The 20,717-nt window shown below is 33.6% G+C and overlaps 1 protein-coding gene across 1 annotated transcript in view; it reads right to left on the reverse strand.

The window, feature by feature from the left end:
- LOC149793724 (hemicentin-1-like) overlaps nt 1–20,717 on the reverse strand; it is a 204,284-nt gene that overhangs the window by 70,226 nt on the left and 113,341 nt on the right. Inside the window, exons 13-15 of the mRNA XM_089969043.1 lie at nt 14,054–14,347; nt 10,894–11,181; nt 3,931–4,224 (exon numbers count right to left, since the gene is read on the reverse strand). Coding sequence (XP_089825169.1) covers nt 3,931–4,224; nt 10,894–11,181; nt 14,054–14,347 — 876 coding nt within the window. The remainder of the gene's footprint in view (nt 1–3,930; nt 4,225–10,893; nt 11,182–14,053; nt 14,348–20,717) is intronic.

Consider the following 20,717-nt stretch of genomic DNA (forward strand, 5'->3'; position numbering starts at 1 on the left):
ATGATTCTCTTCCTGTGACCAAATATGGTTTTAACAAATGAAGCCCTTCAAAAGTTACTGAGCAGAAATTCAATTCATGATGTATGGGATATATGGATGTATGGGATTGAAGGACACTGGCAACACTTTAATACCCTTCTGTGCAATAATGTGGAGGGCATGCAAGTAAATAAAACAGCAGTGTAGATAAAGCAATGAAAATGTAATTGTGCCTTAAATCATCCAGGCCAGAAAAAGCTACACCAGTGCTGATGATGTACCAAGTGCCCAAGGCCACTTTAAGATGGTGGAAATGGCTCTAGGTATGTATTCACCCACACCATCCTATCTCATTGGTTGAATTTTTATTTACCAACCCATGAATACAACACTCCCACAGCAAACAGTGAAAGCTAGATCTAAAATGTACAATGTGCTAGTATGTCAGCATGTAGAACTGGGCTGAATTGCTTTGAAATTGTGAGCAAAACAAAAATGAAAGACTCAAATCTGCCAAATTGCAATGCATTATTTAATAGCCAGTCTGGCTGGGTATATCCTTTTTGCAGCTGTCTGTTGTTGTTGTTTTGGGGTTAGCGCCATTTCTCATTGCTAAGATAGGCTATGCATGGTGGCCTGGTGGAGGAAGATCCCTGCAGGAAGACCCTGGTAATTGAAAATGTGACTGAACATCAGGGAAGTCTCAGTGAAATTTCATTAACATTCGCTGAAATATCCTTGTTTCACCAAAATCTTGGTATTGCACCAAAGTTTAGTGAAATTTCACTGAGATTTTGTCAAAATTTCTGAAAATATTAGGGAAATTTTGTGACTGAGATTTCACTGTTTTTGCCAAAAGTATCACTAAGCAACGGTACTTTATTTATATAAACAAACAAACCTTTATTTCATTTTAAGATAATTTATTGTTTGCTTCTTGTACATTCTGAATGATTTTCATCAAAATTTATGTTTTCCATTTCTGATAGCACTAATTTGTATTGTTCATTTTTGAAATAATAACTTCTTTCCACATTTTTCTTTTGCTTCCATTGTTAGAACTTGAATTAAGTTTTTAACTGATCTTTGATGGTAACATTGTTTTCCATTTTAAAGCAGAATTCTGCTTTTCTCCTGTCCTGAATCAGACTTTTCTCAATATGGACCTTTTTGTTTGGTCTTCAATCCGGTTTTCTAATAATGGTCTGTTTGGGCCCATTCCGCAACTTGATCTTTATAATACTATTCCTTCCATATAGTATGTAACAAATGACCACTGTAAGAAGCTGTTTGATTTGTCAAAAGTTTGTAATTGTCCAATAAATTTTGAGTATCGGAAACTGATGGGAATGAGTATGGTTGCCATACATGGAGATTCAAATTTTCCAGTGGGGCACTGACAAAAAAAGTTTGAATAAAGTTTCAAAAGTGTGTGGAAATAAGAATGGCTTAAATACACATCTGATTTGAACATAATTGGTCAAATTGTAAGAAAACTGAATGCCAGGACAAACATTTTGCAATTTTTGCCATAAAGATTTGAATTATCCACAACTCTGCAGTAACATCTAACATACTAAAGAAGAAAGAATTGTGTCAGATATGGAAGTTGCACAGTTACAAATTGATTCCCAGGGCTAGAATTTAAGGAGGGATACGGCACAGATTACAGGTGGGGAAGTGATTATATTGTTGCCAGATGCCCATGACTATCAAAAAATGTCATATATTCACAGAGTTGTTTTCATCATGGCCTAGAATCATCCCTCAGTAACATGAGTGGCTTCAACTATTACTGTTTCTATTATTAAAATAGCCTAGTTGTTTTAGAATTCTGAGATAAATCACTGTAATTATATTTAAAAAACATTTGTTACAACTGCTTATGGATCAAGGGCTCTTTCAGCTTAAAGCAATCACAACAGCATCACACTTTGCACATTCAAAAGTCAAGTTTACAGTACAACTTCCATATCTCATGTATGTCATTAAGAGCTGTATAATTTGGTTTCATTTATACTAAAATATTACTGTGATTAATAAAGTACTATATAATTTGTACAAATTCTTTCATTTGAAAACTTTTGAAATGACAGTAAAAAATTTACTGAAGTTCAGTAAAAGTGTCTTTAGTAACTCTGATAATTCACTATTTCAGTTTAATTTCACTGGTAATTCAATGAAAATTCATTCAAAGTTTTGGCAAAAAGCTTCGTGAAATGTCACCAAACTTTAGGTGAAAGGTTCTGGTAAAATTTGTGTGAAATCTCAAGAAAATGTCAGTAAAACTTTAGCGAAATTTCACCAAAATGTAAATGAAAGGTTTGGTCGAAATTACAGTAAAATCTCCCAAAAAAATTCAGGGAAATTTTAGTTAAATCTTATCAAAATTTCAGTGAAAGCTTTCATCAAAATTGTAGTGAAATCTTTTCTAAATTTGAGCAAACTTTTAGTGCAATCTCACCAAAATTAATTTGAAATTTTAGTGAAATCTCATGCCCAAATTTATGTGAAATTTATTGAAAAACTAGTGAAATTTCAGTGAAATGTTAGTCACATTTTCACTAGGGAAGAACTATTGACCCACAGAACAGCTATTGGCATACTTAACCTTCTCACATACCCACATTAGCCGAGCCTGACACTCGAAACCTTTCAACAGTTGAATGTGGTCATACAAATATTAGTTTAATACATGACTGATTTTGTTTATGGTATGACATCAAGATGGAATTTAATGAAAATCATCCATTATAGCCTAATTTGTTTATATGGAATAGCTGGTTCTGAAAGTTTAAATTCAGTTAAAGAGGATGGCTAGACTTCATACAAATACAGATGGACAAGGATAACACCAGCATATCCCTACCATATCTGTATGATGCTAGGAGGGGAAAATGTAAAATGAAGGCCACATCTTGCATGCTGATCACATGATCAAAACATTTCTGAAAGCCTTTAACCCAAAGCTAACAAACTGTTGACACTAGTGGAAAAGTGACTTTGGTGTATCTGTTCCCACTGAAAAGGGGCTCAACAATTAAAAATCAAATTTAAGCACGGACGTCTTAGAACTGATTTGCTGATTAAATTTGGTTTTAATGCATGAAGTCCATCAAAAGTTATTGAACAGAAGTTAAATGAAATTGATATTTTTTATTCATCATCATGTACAATGTCATTACATATTTCAATTTTTATCCCAACTTTGCTTCATTCAATACATTGTTTCACTGAGGTGTGAGTTACAATCATTTACCTCCACTTCATTTCTGTTAATTTCAAATGAAAGTTCTGAAACTTGTTGAATAATTTCAATTTTTGCTGACTAAGGCTTGCAAAAGATAAATATTATTCTGAACATGTTTCAGAAAATACATTTGAAATGAGCGCTTATTTAAAACCTTCTAGTATAATGTTAAGCATAATTTACATACCAGGGTATAATAATGAATGAATTAGGCAGATGTTACATACCAGGGTATAATAATGAATGAATTAGGCAGATGTTACATACCAGGGTATAATAATGAATGAATTAGGCAGATGTTACATACCAGGGCATACTAATGAATGAATTAGGCAGATGTTACATACTAGGGCATACTAATGAATGAATTAGGCTGATGTTACATACCAGGGTATAATAATGAATGAATTAGGCAGATGTTACATACCAGGGTATAATAATGAATGAATTAGGCTGATGTTACATACCAGGGCATACTAATGAATGAATTAGGCAGATGTTACATACTAGGGCATTCTAATGAATGAATTAAGCAGATGTTACATACCAGGGTATAATAATGAATGAATTAGGCAGATGTTACATACCAGGGTATAATAATGAATGAATTACGCTGTTAAGGGGAAGATATAAGTATTATACAACACATGCATGACCACAATATTAATATAATGTATTAGCACTATTTCCATATGCCATACCGATGACGGTGAGTCTGATTGTTAACTGACTGGCTCCTGCTGCATTGCGAACTGTGCATACATAGGTACCCGTGTCACTCAGTGCAAGGTTCCTGATCATAAGGTTAATAGGACCAGTAGAATTTTGATTTGTCCATGAAAATCGACCATTGACATCATCATTTGTAAGGTTGGTGTCATTAAATGACCACATGATTGATGTAATAAGAGATCCAGTGACACTAGCCTGTAGTGTGATATTATTCCTTTCATTACCAGTGATGGTAGAAGTGGGTGCACTCACTGTAGGTTTATCTACAGGAAATTAGTAAAAGAAAGGTCTATGTTAAACTACAATTCAAACTAAACTAATATAACTAAATTTTCTACAAGGTTATCAATTTATATGTCTCTTAATATTTATATATAGTAAAATCTCCACTGTGACCACTGACAAGTCAAAACCAGTGCTTACTTAATCCTTAAGTCCCATTTACTATGCAAAACATGAGTCGTCTATAAATTTTCCATGGTCCCCTGCTTATGTACAGACTTACATTTCACTTAGTTTATATATCACTTTGATGATTCCATGAAATTTCATAGATATCTTATATGACTTTGGAGTTTTGACACAGAAACTTAACTGTTTATAAAGGATGGATGAATAAACAAACAGTTGAAAACAGTGGAATAAAAAGAAACTTGTTCTCCAAAATGAGACTACCTTCAGATTAAGACAACTCTTCTGAAAGTCTAATTGGAGGTCTTAATTGGAATATATCAAATGGGACAATGATGGGTCAAGGAAACATGATAAGATGGAAGTTCAAGTTATTACAGATAACATATACTGACTTGTTTGGTAATATAATTTTCCATTATCTTGTAAATGTAATGTCATCTTGCAAATATATCCTTTTTGTTACTCTACTAAAGTCAAGATAATTTTTATAAAAAAAAGTGTATTATAAAATGATCACCAATCAACAGTAACACAATAAAAGTAATTATTTCAATAATACCCATGCTCAAAATATTTACAACACCATGCCAAATTGCCAAAGTCATAAGCAAGATTTTCATAAAGGAAAGAACGAAAATGTGTTCATCTTTTTAAAATTCACTGCTCTTTTTCAAATGTTTAGTTATTTACTGTTTCACTATTTCATTGAAGTTAACTTCTCACTGTGAACATTACAAGACAAACATTCTAATCTCACTGATGTTGATTTTCTGATTGTGAACATTAAGAGACATACAATCTAATCTCAATGATGTTGACATTCTGTTTGTGAACATTAGGAGACGTGCAATCTAATCTCGCTGATCTTGATTTTCTGATTGTGAACATTAAGAGACATACAATCTAATCTCACTGATGTTGACATTCTGTTTGTGAACATTAAGAGACATCCAATATAATCTCACTGATGTTGACATTCTGTTTGTGAACATTAAGAGACATACAATATAATCTCACTGATGTTGACATTCTGTTTGTGAACATTAAGAGACATACAATATAATCTCACTGATGTTGACATTCTGTTTGTGAACATTAAGAGACATACAATATAATCTCACTGATGGTGACATTCTGTTTGTGAACATTAGGAGACGTGCAATCTAATCTCACTGATGTTGACATTCTGATTGTGAACATTAAGAGACATCCAATCTAATCTCATTGATGTTGACATTCTGTTTGTGAACATTAGGAGACATGCAAGCTAATCTCACTGATGTTGACATTCTGTTTGTGAACATTAATAGACATTCAATCTAATCCCATTTATCAGAAACAAATCATTGTCACTAAAGCATCTGATAAAGATTACTATCAGATAAATAAATTAAATTTATGAGGAAAAAAATCATTCCAATCTGTGACATCATTATTAAAACAAGTTGGATAAATGAGAAAAGACTATATAATGGTAAATGCTGATGACAAAATAAAATGCAAGATTAAATACAACTTTCTACAAAGATTACTATATTGTCAGCAATCTTTTATTATTATTTTTATTTATGCATGTATAAAATGTTTATTGGCTAAATGTAACCATTTATCATGTTTTCTCATACCTTTGACATGCATTAATCTAAGAAGTGAATGGATGGATGTACATATAGACCTATGGATGTACACATGGATCAACGGATGTACATATTGATCAATGAATGTACATATGGATCAATGGATGTACACATGGATCAACGGATGTACATATTGATCAATGGATGTATACATAAATCAATGGATGTACACATGGATCAGTGGATGTACACATGGATTAATGGATGTACATATTGATCAATGAATGTACATATGGATCAATGGATGTACACATGGATCAGTGGATATACATATGAAACAATGGATGTACACATGGATCAATGGATGTATGCATTGATCAATAGATTTACATATGGATCAATGGATGTACATATGGATCAATGGATGTACCTATAGATCAATGAATGTACACATGGATCAATGGATGTACACACTGATCAATGGATTTAATTATGGATCAATTGATGTACATATGGATCAATTGATGTACATATGGATCAATGGATGTACATATGGATCAAAGGATGTACACATGGATCATTGGATGGATATTTGGATCAATGGATGCATACATGGATCAATTGGATGTACATATGGACCACTAGATGTACATATGGATCAATGGGTGTACATATGGATCAATGGATGCATATGTGGATCAATAGATGTACATATGGATCAATGGGTGTAAATATGGATCAGTAGATGTGCATATGGATCAATGGATGCACATATGGATCAGTGGATGCATATATGGATCAATGGATGTATTCATGGATTAATGGATGTACATATGGATCAATGGATGCATATATGGATCAATAGATCTAAACATGGATCAATGGATGTACACATGGAACAGTGGATGTACACATGGATCAATGGACGTACACATGGATCAATAGATGTACATATGGATCAATGGATGTACACATGGATCAATGGATGTACATATGGATCAATGGATGTACACATGGATCAATAGATGTACACATGGAACAATGGATGTACATATGGATCAATGGATGTACATATGGATCAATGGATGTACATCAATGGATGCATATATGGATTCATGGATGCACATATAAATCAATGGATGTACACATGGATCAATGGATGTGCACATGGATCAATGGATATACATATGGATCAATGGATGTATACATGGATCAATGTATGTACACATGGATCAATGGATGCATATATAAATCAACGTATGTACACATGCATCAATGGATATATACAAGGATCAATGGATGTACATATGGATCAATGAATGTATATAAAAATCAACAGATGTACATATAAATCAGTGGATGTCCATATGGATCAATGGATGTACATATAAATCAATGGATTTACACATGGATCAAGGGACACACATATGGATCAATGGATATACAGATAGAGCAGTGAATGTTCAAACGGATCACTGGACGTACAGCTGGATGCACACATGGACACCAAATCATTAATACTGTCAAGCTTCTGAATGGTGGGATCCACACAAATAATTTGTTTAGATTAGTGCTGCTGTAGTTCTACCAGTCAGAACATTTTTAATTGCTCTATTTCTACTAATTTGCATCAGAATAGTTTTTGTACTTGCTATTTTAATACTGCAAATTGGTGTTTTTTGCTATTCTTTTATTTCCCATAATAGTGTAAACTATCTAATATTAATGCACTTGATGACTGCTAAAGCATGTTTTAAGGAGTTATGTTTAATGCAATTTATGCTCATTTAATTTAAAATAAGAAAATAGAAATTCAAAAGAAAAATATATTTCTCTGTTAATCATATTGATATCATGATCTTAACTGACTGCTTAGCAAGACACTGGCAATCTTTGAGCAACCAGTTCAAGATTCTTGCCTAAATACCAAGAACACATTCTCAGATGTTCTTAAATGTTCTCAAGTATACTTGCCCTAACAACGCAAGTTGATCTTGAAACAAAAGACATGGTGAATCAATGCTCAACATGTTTCATCATCTTTGTTCTTATCTACTCATGCCTCAGAGGTGGTCTGAGTTCTGAAACCAAGAACAAAGTTATTCACTCTTCTTGAACAAGGCTTTAGGCATTCAGGTGAGAAAAACCTCACGGTATCCCTCCCCCTCCTGAACTCACATATAATTGGATCCAAAATCATAGACTGCAGCATATAAGTTACCAAAGAACCTCTAACAAGGAACAGGGAACAGTTAGCAACAGTGAGAAGATTAGGAGGGTCAAAAGGCAGGTTTCAAGGATCAATACTTGTTTTATAATCATGTCACTTTTCTTAAAAGTTGTTCACTTTTCAGCATAAAATACCTTTATCTTCAAGATAATCAATCTTTGCAATATCTTTAAAAACATCCTTCCCTCCCAAACAATGAGTTGATCTTGGAACAAAGAACATGGCAGATCAAAAAGGAACATGTTTGGCAACCTCTGTTTTCACCCGCTCCCACTGCAGTGGTGATGTTGGTTCCCAACCCTTGAATATGGTTCTTGGCAACAGGGCAAGAAGAATCACAAGAACACTGTACACCTGTCCATCAGTAAATAATGCACACTGGGGTCCAAAAACACAGACCAATGAATAAACAAGGATGCAATTTATTATGGGACCTCTGAAAATTAATCAATGCGCATTGATAGTGAAGTTGGGAGCTGGAGTGGAGGCAGGATAGAAAGTTCAATTCACCGTTAATAATTGTGTTGGGAATAAATGCAAAAAAAAGCTTTTGCTAATGTGGATATTTGCTTTTCTGTATAAATTACGTTTATTTTCAGTATAACCAATCTTTGAAAGATCATTAAAACATTACTCCAAGATCTTTCAATACACATCACATGTGCACCAGTGACAATTGTGTGTTACATCACTGCTTTTTGCATGTGAATATAGATTCATTCAAGATATATACAGGTGTTATTGTTGATTCAGAAGAAAACTAGATTTTGTTTTTATTCAAAACAATGGAAATTTATTTATAGAAATAACAAAATCTAAACTCCATATTCTTAATGTCTTATCCATTAAATATACATCAGATTGTTTCATTACATGTAATCACAAAATTTCTGCTCATTCTTGTGCAAACCTCTGAGTGCCAATTTGGAAATATTAAGTTCACTAAAAACTTTGAAACTTTTGTTTTCAATAATGAACCTAATCAAGGAATCTATACTTTTATGTGAAATGTATTAGGCATGCTACATGTAAGATAGTAAATATTTAAAACATTAGTCAACTGAAATGAGTTGACCTGACACATTATAACACAAAGCAAATCTACTCTTAACAGACTGCAACAAAGCAACAAACACTTCTGCAAATAGATCAAAACAATTGGCACTTAGGTTCTCAAAGAAATGGTCGCTGTGATGGTGAAATGCCCCTTTCATGTCTGAATACATGAAGTCCTATAGCATTTTTGATGATAACACTAAAAACTTAATTAAAAGATAAAAGTGAAACACAAATTTCACTTGACAAGACATATTTATTGGTATTTATTTTTTAAAGCATTACTAACAATTAACTGATTGATACTCATCTTATATTGTTATTTACAGTGTACTGACAGTTTTTGCGAAAGAAAATATTAAACTGTTTATTAAAAATTATGAATAAATTTCTGAGCACTAACTACTGCTATCCATCATACAACAATTGACATATCAAGCTTTTATCTACAAATTTTGATTAAAATTTTAGTGTAGCTAATAGATCCACACCTCCCCACATCATTTGCAGGTTAATAAGTTATCCAGGTATGCTGTAATGAGTGGCTTACTCGGTCAAGTTTGTGTCCCACCCAATGACACATGTTTAACTATATTTGGGGGAACCTAGTGGTCTAATATAAATAAAACATATGTGATGACTAAATACTGAATGCCTGAAAATGAAAAATTTAGGAAAAAATCTGTTTCATAATTAAATGTTACTTTTAATCTACAATAATTCCACAAAAAAGCAAACAATCCTAAAACATTGCACTCTACTAGAAAAGCTATAAAAATCTTATGTGAGCTCCTGACAAATCCTCATCTTGAATCAATACAATTAAGAAACCAATTTTTTTTAGTAAAATATGTTTCTTTGAAAATACGTTACCCAATCATAATACCGTACCAGAACTACCACTACTTCGCAAATCCAGCCTTCCCAGATACTACTTTGGCTTAAGGGAGCTAAAAGTTGTCTGCCAACCCAATGGCAGTCAGCCAGAGTGATCTCCCATTATGTAGAAGACTTGGCAGCAATGGGTAAGGAGATGTTAGTTATTACTTCTGCTTGTGCCAAGAAGCATGTTCTATATGATAGAGATTATATTTCTTCATTCTTTTGTTACAGAAAGATGTAGTTGCTGAGGAAGCGATATACTCCTTGGTTCTACCTGTACACAACACTGACGGAGGCAAACTTTCAGTTTTAAAGGATAATCTTTGGTTTGCATTGGTGTTTTACAGCACAGCATCATTTCTAATGTTACATCATGACAATGCAGGTGTATTAGCAGGTAGATTAAAGACAGCATGACAACAAATCCGGGAATCATTTTGATTTGACAGTGGTAACTGACCCCACACAATTTTGGTTAGGAGTCCAATGTCCTTAAATGCCAAGTCACCATGGCTCCTTTTATAACAAACAACTTATGGCTCCCCCATATTACTGTTATATCCATTTTTGTTATGGCCACATTATTTTATATGCATAATGCTTAAACAGATACATGAATTCCATTCTTATCTGCCATACATTCATACCAAATATGTTTTTGTGCATTAAAAACCCAACTGCCAGACATTACATTTTTAAAGAGTAATCTTTAGGTTTTAGAGAGATGTAAATAAATATATTCATCCTTGCTTAGAATGGATGCAATTACTTACCAATGACAGTGAGAGTTGTCTCATCATAACCAGTCCCTGCTAAGCTTTCTGCTGAACATCGGTATGTCCCTGGGTGCTGATTAGCATCAAGATTCGAAATTTGTAGATTTGGGGTAGTTGTGTCTGACCAGGTATATGTGCTTCCCTTGGAAATGACAATACTGTTGCGATACCATACTATCGTAATACCAGAAATTGATATCACTTGCGTAATTAAGCAGTTAATAGTGACATTTTGCCCCACATACCCAGTCACTGGTTTTGGTGAAACAGTTACAACTGGAACAGCTGTAAAGATTATGATTAAAGAATATAAAATCACAAAAAAATACAAATAATACAAATTATGTAAGGATTTTCAAATAATTTTAATGGCAGTCTGGCCAGGAAATTAAATGAACTGCCGTAATTGTTCTTAGGAAACTTTTGCACATCATTTTTACGGTGCTGACCAAAACGTCTGATAAATTTAACATGTTCTTCAGGAACCTTTTGCGGAAAATTTGATTTCACTACAAAACTTTGAACAAGAAATACAAGCTGTATTACAGTTTTAATAACAGGAAAACAGAGAGTTTCTTTGAACCCATTTTCACTGTTTAATAAATATAAGAATATGACATTCTGTGTAATCAGTTAATTAGTTTGTCATTGTGCAAACATCTTTTTAATGAAACAGAACAATCTGGAGGATTGTTAGTATCATCAGACAGCCTCCATTCCATGGAATTTATACAAGTTATAAATTTTACAATTCGTTTTGTAATATGTGAACTTTTGTCATTGAATGTTGTCATCAAGTTCATTATCATGATTTATATTCAACATTATGTTATGTGCACCACAACATCATATTTGGCTTCAATGCCATTTTAACCTTTCTAAAAGGTGTCAAACAGCACAAATAAAACTGTGGAAATGAACACAACAAACGTTATAATCCTTTGTTAAAGTGAATATTGCTTTTTAAAAAATCATAAAAACAGATCACATTCAAACTTCCATTTTGTATTAGTCAATGATGTTTTTAACCATGATTAATTAATAAAACTTCTTTTGCATTCAACAACGTAAACAATTTGAAAGTTGTGTCAAACAAATTCATCATTTGTTTGTTAAACATTCATTTAGATTTAAAAACCTTCACTTATTTTGTTTGCATGTATGTATGTATGTATGTATGTATGTGTGTGTGTGTGCATGTCTGAGTGGGTGCATCCATGTGTGTGTGCATGCATGCATGCATGTGTGTGCATGTGCATATGTATATGTGTGTATATATGTGTGTGTATGTGTGTAAATTGAAAAATGAGGATTTGAGTAAGAATATGTACACTTACAGTGGAGACATCTTCAAACTGGGACGTTTTCAGCATGCAGCCCAAAATAATTTTTCTTTCATTTCATTTCAATAAATTATGTACCTTTTAATGAAATCATAGAAAATAATTTATTGCTTGATGCTGAAAACTTGACTGACATTGTTCGTTTTGGTGGATATGAATGGCATTACAACTATCCATCCGAGATGAGTTGCCATAAGAATATTTTCAAGATGACCAGCACTTTAGCACCCACATAGGTTGTCTATTGTTGCTGTTGTGCTGTTAGCACCATTTTTCAGCACATGATAGGTTATACATGACCGCCAGTATATTCAGTAGAGAAAGAACCCAGGAATACCTTGGGAAGAATCACAAACCCAAAGAAATTTGCTACTAACACGCTTTCTCACATATCCACATTAGCCAAGCCTGAGACTCGAACGCAAGTGGACAGAGGTGAGATGTCAGTCATGTAAAGGCAAGTGAGTTTGACCCAGCATTGACTGTCTGAGGATGAGCATGATCATTTATAAACAGCTAGACCAAGTGTGTAATAATCCAACAAGATGTTTAGGAGGAAAATTGAATAACAAATTTGTGTGGCCTGGCAGACATTAGATAATACATGACGGATGCAGGACAACAAACCCTTGCTAGCTCACATAAGCTCTTCTAGTTTATGACCAGTAGAGCTAATAATAAATACTACAGTGATATTTTCTTCTCTTTTTGTCCTCCTGCAGGTGGTTTCTGGATGTGTATAATAGTATAATGTCATACCACCTTTTCTGGTAACAGCTACAGTATACTGAATAGAAACTGCTAAACAACTGTAGCAAAATTAACATGAAAATGTTTTAAAATTTCTTTTCATGCAAAGTATAGAATTATGGAACTGAAGTCATATTAGTGTCAGCTGGCATAACTTTGTTGATGGATGGTTTATTACATGACAAGTGTGTTATTTATATTTTTAAACCTATTTCATATTTTTCCATATTGCACATGTGCATTAATTACACAAACATGTCATATTGTCTGTGTCACCTGAATGTACTTAAGTGTCATGTCACAACAATCAGCTTGCAGTTTTACTGAACAACTGTGACTTTCTTCATGGGATAAAATATTTTCTTACTTTCATAGCAAGAGTCCATTGATGGGACTAATGCGCTACTGTCTGAAAATGAATTTCCAGGCATTTCTTTGTTTCAACTGCTTAGTGTTGAAACCATCTCTGATATTCTTGAGCAAGGATATTTGTTTAATTAGCCACTGTGGCATACATAATGGATACAAGATCAGCACTATTTTCCTCTAGGATTGAACACCATTAGAAGACTTTTAGTAAAATCCCTGTATTGATATGACAATCAATAACTGAGAATCAGATGCAAGATTTTCAAATGTTTATTGTGGCAGCTATATTTGAAGTCATATGACATGTATTATTTTCCTCACAGTGATTTCAGCCCCATTCTTGTGTGGTGATATTTGTAGTACAAAGAATAAGCATTAAAAAACATTTATAGGCTTTGCTTCACTCAAAATATTGTTTTTATTGAGCTGTGGAATATAGATATTGGCCTCCAATTTATCTGTTTATTTCAAATTATATTTCTCAACTTGATGAAAGATTTCATTATATTGCTGACCAAGGTTTGCAAAAGACACATAAGTCTGAAATAATTTTAGAAAATTCATTTGAAATGAAAACCTAAGATTTTCATGTACATGTTTGGGTAGAAATTAATTAGGAATTAATTAGGTTACGAGGAATATATTCAATATAAAATATATATACATGACAAAGTATCAATATAAATATGACATACCATTGACATTGAGTGTGACTGTCAACTCATTTGATCCTGCTGCATTGCGAACTGTGCAAACATAGGTACCTGTGTCACTCAGTGCAAGATTTCTGATCGTAAGGTCAACAGGGCCAGTAGCATTTTGATTTGTCCATGAAAATCTACCATTGACACCATCGTTTGTTAAGCTGTTGCCATTAAATGACCACATGACTGATGTAATAAGAGATCCAGTGACAGTAGCCTGTACTGTGATGGTACTGCCTGCATTACCAGAGACAGAAGTAGTGGGTGCTCTCACTGTAGGTTTATCTACAGGAAATTAGTAGAAGAAATGTCTTTATTAAACTACAATTCAAAATAAACTAATATATCTAAATTTTCTACAAGGTTATCAATTGTAATGTCTCTTAATATTCATATATGGTAAAGGGACTACTGTGACCACTGCCAAATAAAAACCACTCCCAAAGCAAGCACTGTTTGTTAAGTTCCATTCCAAAATGAGGCCAAGAAATAAAGTCAGATTAGAAATCTTAATTGAAAGATATCATCTTAGACAGTAATTGTCCAAGGATGTCTGACTGAATGGATATTCACATTGATGTAGATTGATAAATTAACATATACTGTCCTTTGGTAATGATATTTCTATGATGTCAACAAATGCAATGTTATCTTGTATGTTACTCAACAAAATCTAGAAAGAAAACAAAATGTACTAAAATAATGTACCATCTATGGGCCAACACACTAAATGTAATATTTTCAATATTTGTATAAAACATGATCAAATAGCCAATTAAAGTCATAATTTTTTGGCTACATATTACAAAAAAAATTCTGTCTTCTTTTAAAAGACAGATAATGACTTATTGAGAACATTCTCTTTCCTCAAAATGAAAAGTGAAGAAAGTCTTCAAATGCAGTTAGAGGGGAGCTGATAGGATCAATGAATTTCCTACTGCACAAATTACAGATTCTATCATAGTTATTTTAATCTCAAGAAACAGACTGCCACCTAGCATGAGTGATACAGTTGGCAACCTTGCTAGTAATTCAGTCTTGATATAAAACAAGTGTGAATTTGAAGAATCTGTGAATTGTTATGCAGGAGAGACCACCTGTACTACAACTGCAGTTTCCTCCTCTTTGATGAGCTTTTTGTTTTGTTTAACAACTGGTCAAGGCTTAGTCTACCACAACCACTGGAACCACAAGATGTGCAAAGACATGGAGTTCCTGACTTGGTGAAAAACTTCAAATATTTTTGAAACTTGGGAAGCAATAAAGCAAACAGACAATCCCACTTCATCCAGCAATAGAGAGACATGAAGATGGAGCATGTTGTTCTGTCTTGTAGCAAGCAAGTAGAATCTGAAATTGAATATTCTCCTGGCCCAGACAAAACCAGGCATATTTCCTGAGTGATTGGAAGCTGGGGATGTGAACATATCAACCTGAAGATCTAAGGAGACTGCCCAGTAATTTTAGGACCTACTGTATTCCTGAATGAGACAGTTGTCTCCATTTTTAAATGTTCTTCGAGAAGAAACTTATGTAGGATGAAATTATCAAGAATGAGTCAAAACTTTCCACTTTTTCTACACTGACAAGATCTGGGAATAGAAACCTGGACTTTGGTTGTTACTACCCGTCTCTGCTGTACCCTTCCATAGAACATGTAAACCCACAGGTAATATTTTGAACAGGTGAAAAGAAATGGTGGTCCATGAGAGTAGAACATGTTGATGGAAACAAAGCCAGTAATTTTGCATTTTTGTGGATAGGATCAACATATCTTCTGTGATGTCCAAATGGAAGGAATCATCCTGAGACATAAGGAAGAAGTGGGACTCTTCTTCTTTCCTTTACAAGTGCAAAAACGTTCTGACAAGCCCAACATTATGTTGTCCAAGAGACAACAAATCAGAGAACCATGAAAGGACATGTACAATAAGTGAACAATTAAACAGATGGGGTCAGCACCTTCACATTTACCCATATATGTGTAATTATAGTCTGAAAGATAAAAAAACCCCAAAAAAACAATGAACCTCAACAAAATACTATGATAGGAAAAACTTAGCATGACTATGATTTCCAAAGGGTACAAATATACTGAAGCAACAATCTGTGAAGGAAGGTGAAAAACAGCTCTATCGCTGCTATTTTTGTATCTTAACAATGATTCTGTACTTATTAGTTTAACATAACAAATAATCAATTTTAGACACCTCATACTCAGCTTTTTTTCTTATCACAGTATAAACCCTCTAAATATAAAACACTTTAGGACTGTTACAGCTTGTTTTAAAATAAATGTTGTTTCATGCAATTTAGGCACGTTTCATGTAAAATAATAAAATTAAAATTAAAAACAGAAATATGTCCTAAAACATCGTTGAAATTCCCTGCTCAGTTATGTGCTTGTTAGTCATAGTGACAATACTGTGTTGCCTTAGTTAGCATGTCATTATCACTGTTGAGAGGGGGCAACTTGGGATGTCTGAAACACTAATGCTTATGCATGCACGTTTTAGATACAGCCAACATTTGGCTGGAAATGACAACACATTACATAACAGAGCTTTTGTAGATCAGCTTGTTGCTCCATAACTGTTCATTTGCAATACACTTGTTTTACATGGCAACTGTTTGTGTCATGTGATTTCCATACTATTTCTTGAGTCAAAGAGAGTGATGTTACCCCTGCTGATAAAATGGACTGTTCTGCAGCCCCATGTACTCCAATGACATCTTCAACCTCAAGGTCATAAAACATACCAATACAAGATATTGTTATAGTGGGTTTCCTACAAGAATGAAACCCATTGTTCATTTCTCAGTACTAGCCTTGCTGATCAAAATGACTGTTCTGCAGTACCATGAACCCGAATGACATCTTCAACCTCAAGTTCATGAAACATACCAATACAAGATATTGTTTTAGTGGGTTTCCTACAAGAATGAAACCCTTTGTTCACTTTTCATGCAAGAGCAGTACTTAGCCTTGCTGATCAAAATGACTGCTCTGTAGCTCCATGAACCATTGTTGACACCAAATATAGTTGCAGGGTTTCCTACAAGAACGAAACCCTAATTTCTTCATCTGTAACCATGCATGGTTGCAGGCCATAGTTTCTTGCAAAAATCGATGTGCAATGAAAACCTGGTGTTTAGTATTGCAGGGAGTGCATCATCACCATTATGGTAGCAATGCTGACCAGTGCAATAAAAACTGCTATAAGGAATCACTGTAAACTTGGTGCAAATATAAAGGAAACAGTAACCTAAGTGCAGTGGTCTTCTAAAGTAGTCTTCAAAAATGCTAGAAAAACCCGTTACTGATTAAAAAAACTACAAAACTTTGTTAGTAACTTAAAGCCATGAACTGATGATCACTTTTGACTTGTGTACTAACCAGTCACTGATCACTTTTGACTTGTGTACTGACCAGTCACATTACCATGGCATCATCTCATGGGGGTTCCGTATTTAATGAAATGAATTTTTTCCTGATCTCAGCTGACTCTTTAGCAAGACACTATATTTAATAATGTCATGGGAAACATTAGTGATCCATATATCCACGAAATCCAATTTAATCGAATGTGTGTGATGTCTGAGTAGGGAATGCTTAATTCAGAGAATTTTAAAAGCGGTTTTGCTTCATTATTAAATATTATACTTTTACTATTACTTCTACAACAATTCCACAAGAAGGCAAACAATCTTTAAACTTTGCATCACAAAAGACTACTAGAAAATCCAAACTAAAATAAAACCTGTATAAGCTACTGATTGATCACCTAATGTGATTTAAGAAACAATCTAAAATGTGATTAAGAAACAATCTCTAATGTGATTTAAGAAATAATCTAAAATGTGATTAAGAAACAATCTCTAATGTGATTAAGAAAAAATCTAAAATGTGATTAAGAAACAATCTCTATTGTGATTTAGAAACAATCTCTAATATGATTTAAGAAACAATCTAAAACGTGATTAAGAAAAATCTCTAATGTCATTTAGAAATAATGTCTAATGTGATGAAGAAACAATCTCTAATGTGATTCAAGAAACAATCTCTAATGTAATTAAGAAACAATCTCTAATGTGATTTAAGAAACAATCTAAAATGTGATTAAGAAACAATCTAAAATGTGATTAAGAAACAATCTAAAATGTGATTTAGAAACAATCTAAAATGTGATTAAGAAACAATCTCTAATGTGATTAAGAACAATCACTTATGTGATTAAGAAACAATCTAAAATCAGATTTTGTTATGGAAGGATATATATTTCCCGCTGTTGAGAAAGTGGAGTACTGCTGGGTTTTACTTGCACACAACACCCTGGGAGACCAAATTAAAATGTTGGAAGAGTAATCTTTGGTGTCTTGTTTGTACATGTACTAGGTGTTCTATAGCACAGCAACACTCTTATGGTTACGTCATGTAGAGTAAGATGCATTACACAAGGACAAACTATGCTTAAACAGTTACACGAAGTCAATTCTTACTAACTAAAGTGTTTTATCCACCCATGCATCATGTGTCAAATATACAAACTTTTCCGATTTGATGCACAAAAATTGTCACTGGTATGTAAATTGAAGCACCGCAATGTTTTTCTGATTAACACAAAACAAAGGTTTGGTCTAATTACTTTAATGGCTAGGTCACTCTTCCAAACAGAGAAAACAAGTGCACACCAGTTTCTTACATTAATGTTATCAAAAATAAACTGGGTTATAACTGAGTGTAGAGCCTGGAGCTGACCTTATGTGACCTGTAACTGTCAGATCATTTGTAGAAACAGGATGTTAGAACCGTATATTTCCACACCAAAGAAAGAGTCAGAAAATAAACATGTGGATTTTAAGTGATTCTCACGAGAAACTATTTTTTTATTCGTATCCTTGTCACGCAATGAAACAAGAATTTCCATTCACTCAATTGTATCACGCAATGAAACAAGAATTTCCATTCACTCGATTGTATTACCTTGTGCTGTTCCTAGTCTTAGTTTCCTCTGACCCTTGCCACCCCATTTTTGATATTTGGACATTTATGTTGGGCTGAAGGACTCTGACTCTACACATCCCCAGCATAAATGTCCAAGTATCAAAAATGGCATCAAAGGCAAAGAGAAATTAAAATAGATCTGAAACAAATGAAATTATCTTCAGACCCTGTTTAGATAAACCAATGATAACATTAATGTTATCGAACCAGTCGAGCCATCATCATCCTGGCTACATTTCTTAAATGTACAAGGTATAGTGGGAAAGATAGACCAGATCAAGTTAATGTTGTCTTCCATGGAAAATAATATACATGTTTTAGAACTCACTGAAACCAAATTAAATGCTAACCACAATGATGATCTATTTCACTGTCAAGGCTACAATAAACCATTTCGTAGGGACAGAGAGACGGCAGGGGGGGTCTTGTTGTATACATTAGGGAAGATGTAAATGTAAAAAGGCGACTTGACTTGGAGTCACATGAAATTGAGAGTATCTGGGTGGAAATCTTTCAAAATAATGCAAAATCTTTCCTAGCTGGTTTCATTTATAGACCACCTTCCTCCAAAGCATTTTGGAATGATAACTTTTTGAAACAAACAGAAAATGTTCTAGCACAGGAGAAAGAAACATATATACTCGGAGATATAAATAAGGACCTTCTCAATACTCAAATAAGGAACAACTGGATGGAATTTATTGAATCATTAGGCCTAGACCAGCTAGTAAATGAGCCTACAAGGGTAACAGAAAAATCAAGCACTCTTATTGATCACATTTATACTAACCTACCAGACAATGTGGCTTGTGTTAATGTACCGAATGTTGGTCTTAGTGACCACTATCCTACTTTTTTGACAAGAAAGGTTAAATGCAAGAAAAATAAGAAAAATACACATAAAACGATCACTTACAGATCGTTCAAAACTTTTAATGAAGAACAATTTCTCAATGACCTATATAAAGTTCCATGGAGTATGATCCAAAATTTGGATGACATAGATGAAGCCATGAGGGTGTGGACTGACTTGTTTATGGATGTAGTATCTAAGCATGCACCACTGAAAGTACATCGAGTAAAGACTGATATTCAACCTAATTGGCTTACTACTGAAATCCTAGATGCTATGAAAACACGAGACAAATTCAAGGCTATGGAAAACCATGCACAATATAAAGTATGGAGAAATAAAATAACAAGTATGATCAAAAAAGCTAAAAAAACTTATTATCAATCATTGCTTGAAAACAAAAAGAGCAACACAAACTCCATTTGGAAAGTCTTCAATGAACTCACTGGAGGAACGCACATAAAACAGACAAATAAAATTCACTCACTTCTGGTAAATGACACCATAGTCACTGATGAAACTGACATTGCAAATGTTTTCAATGATTTTTTCAACATTACCACAAAGTTAAAAGAGCCAGTGATAGAAAACAACTTTAATGAACTGAAAAAGTTCTGCAGCAGTAAAATCTCAAAGGAGGTATGTTTCTCTATCCCACCAGTGTCAAAAAACTTTGTTAAAAAATGTCTCAGTGAACTTGATACCAAGAAAGCTACAGGACTTGATCAGATTGGTCCACGACTCATTAAATCTTCTGCCTTTGCTATTGTAGATAGCATAACATTCATAATTAATTT

Source organism: Sinohyriopsis cumingii, chromosome 8 (genome assembly GCF_028554795.1).
Source record: "Sinohyriopsis cumingii isolate HCF-2022 chromosome 8, ASM2855479v2, whole genome shotgun sequence".
In the NCBI taxonomy this organism is placed as follows: Eukaryota; Metazoa; Mollusca; class Bivalvia; order Unionida; family Unionidae; genus Sinohyriopsis; species Sinohyriopsis cumingii.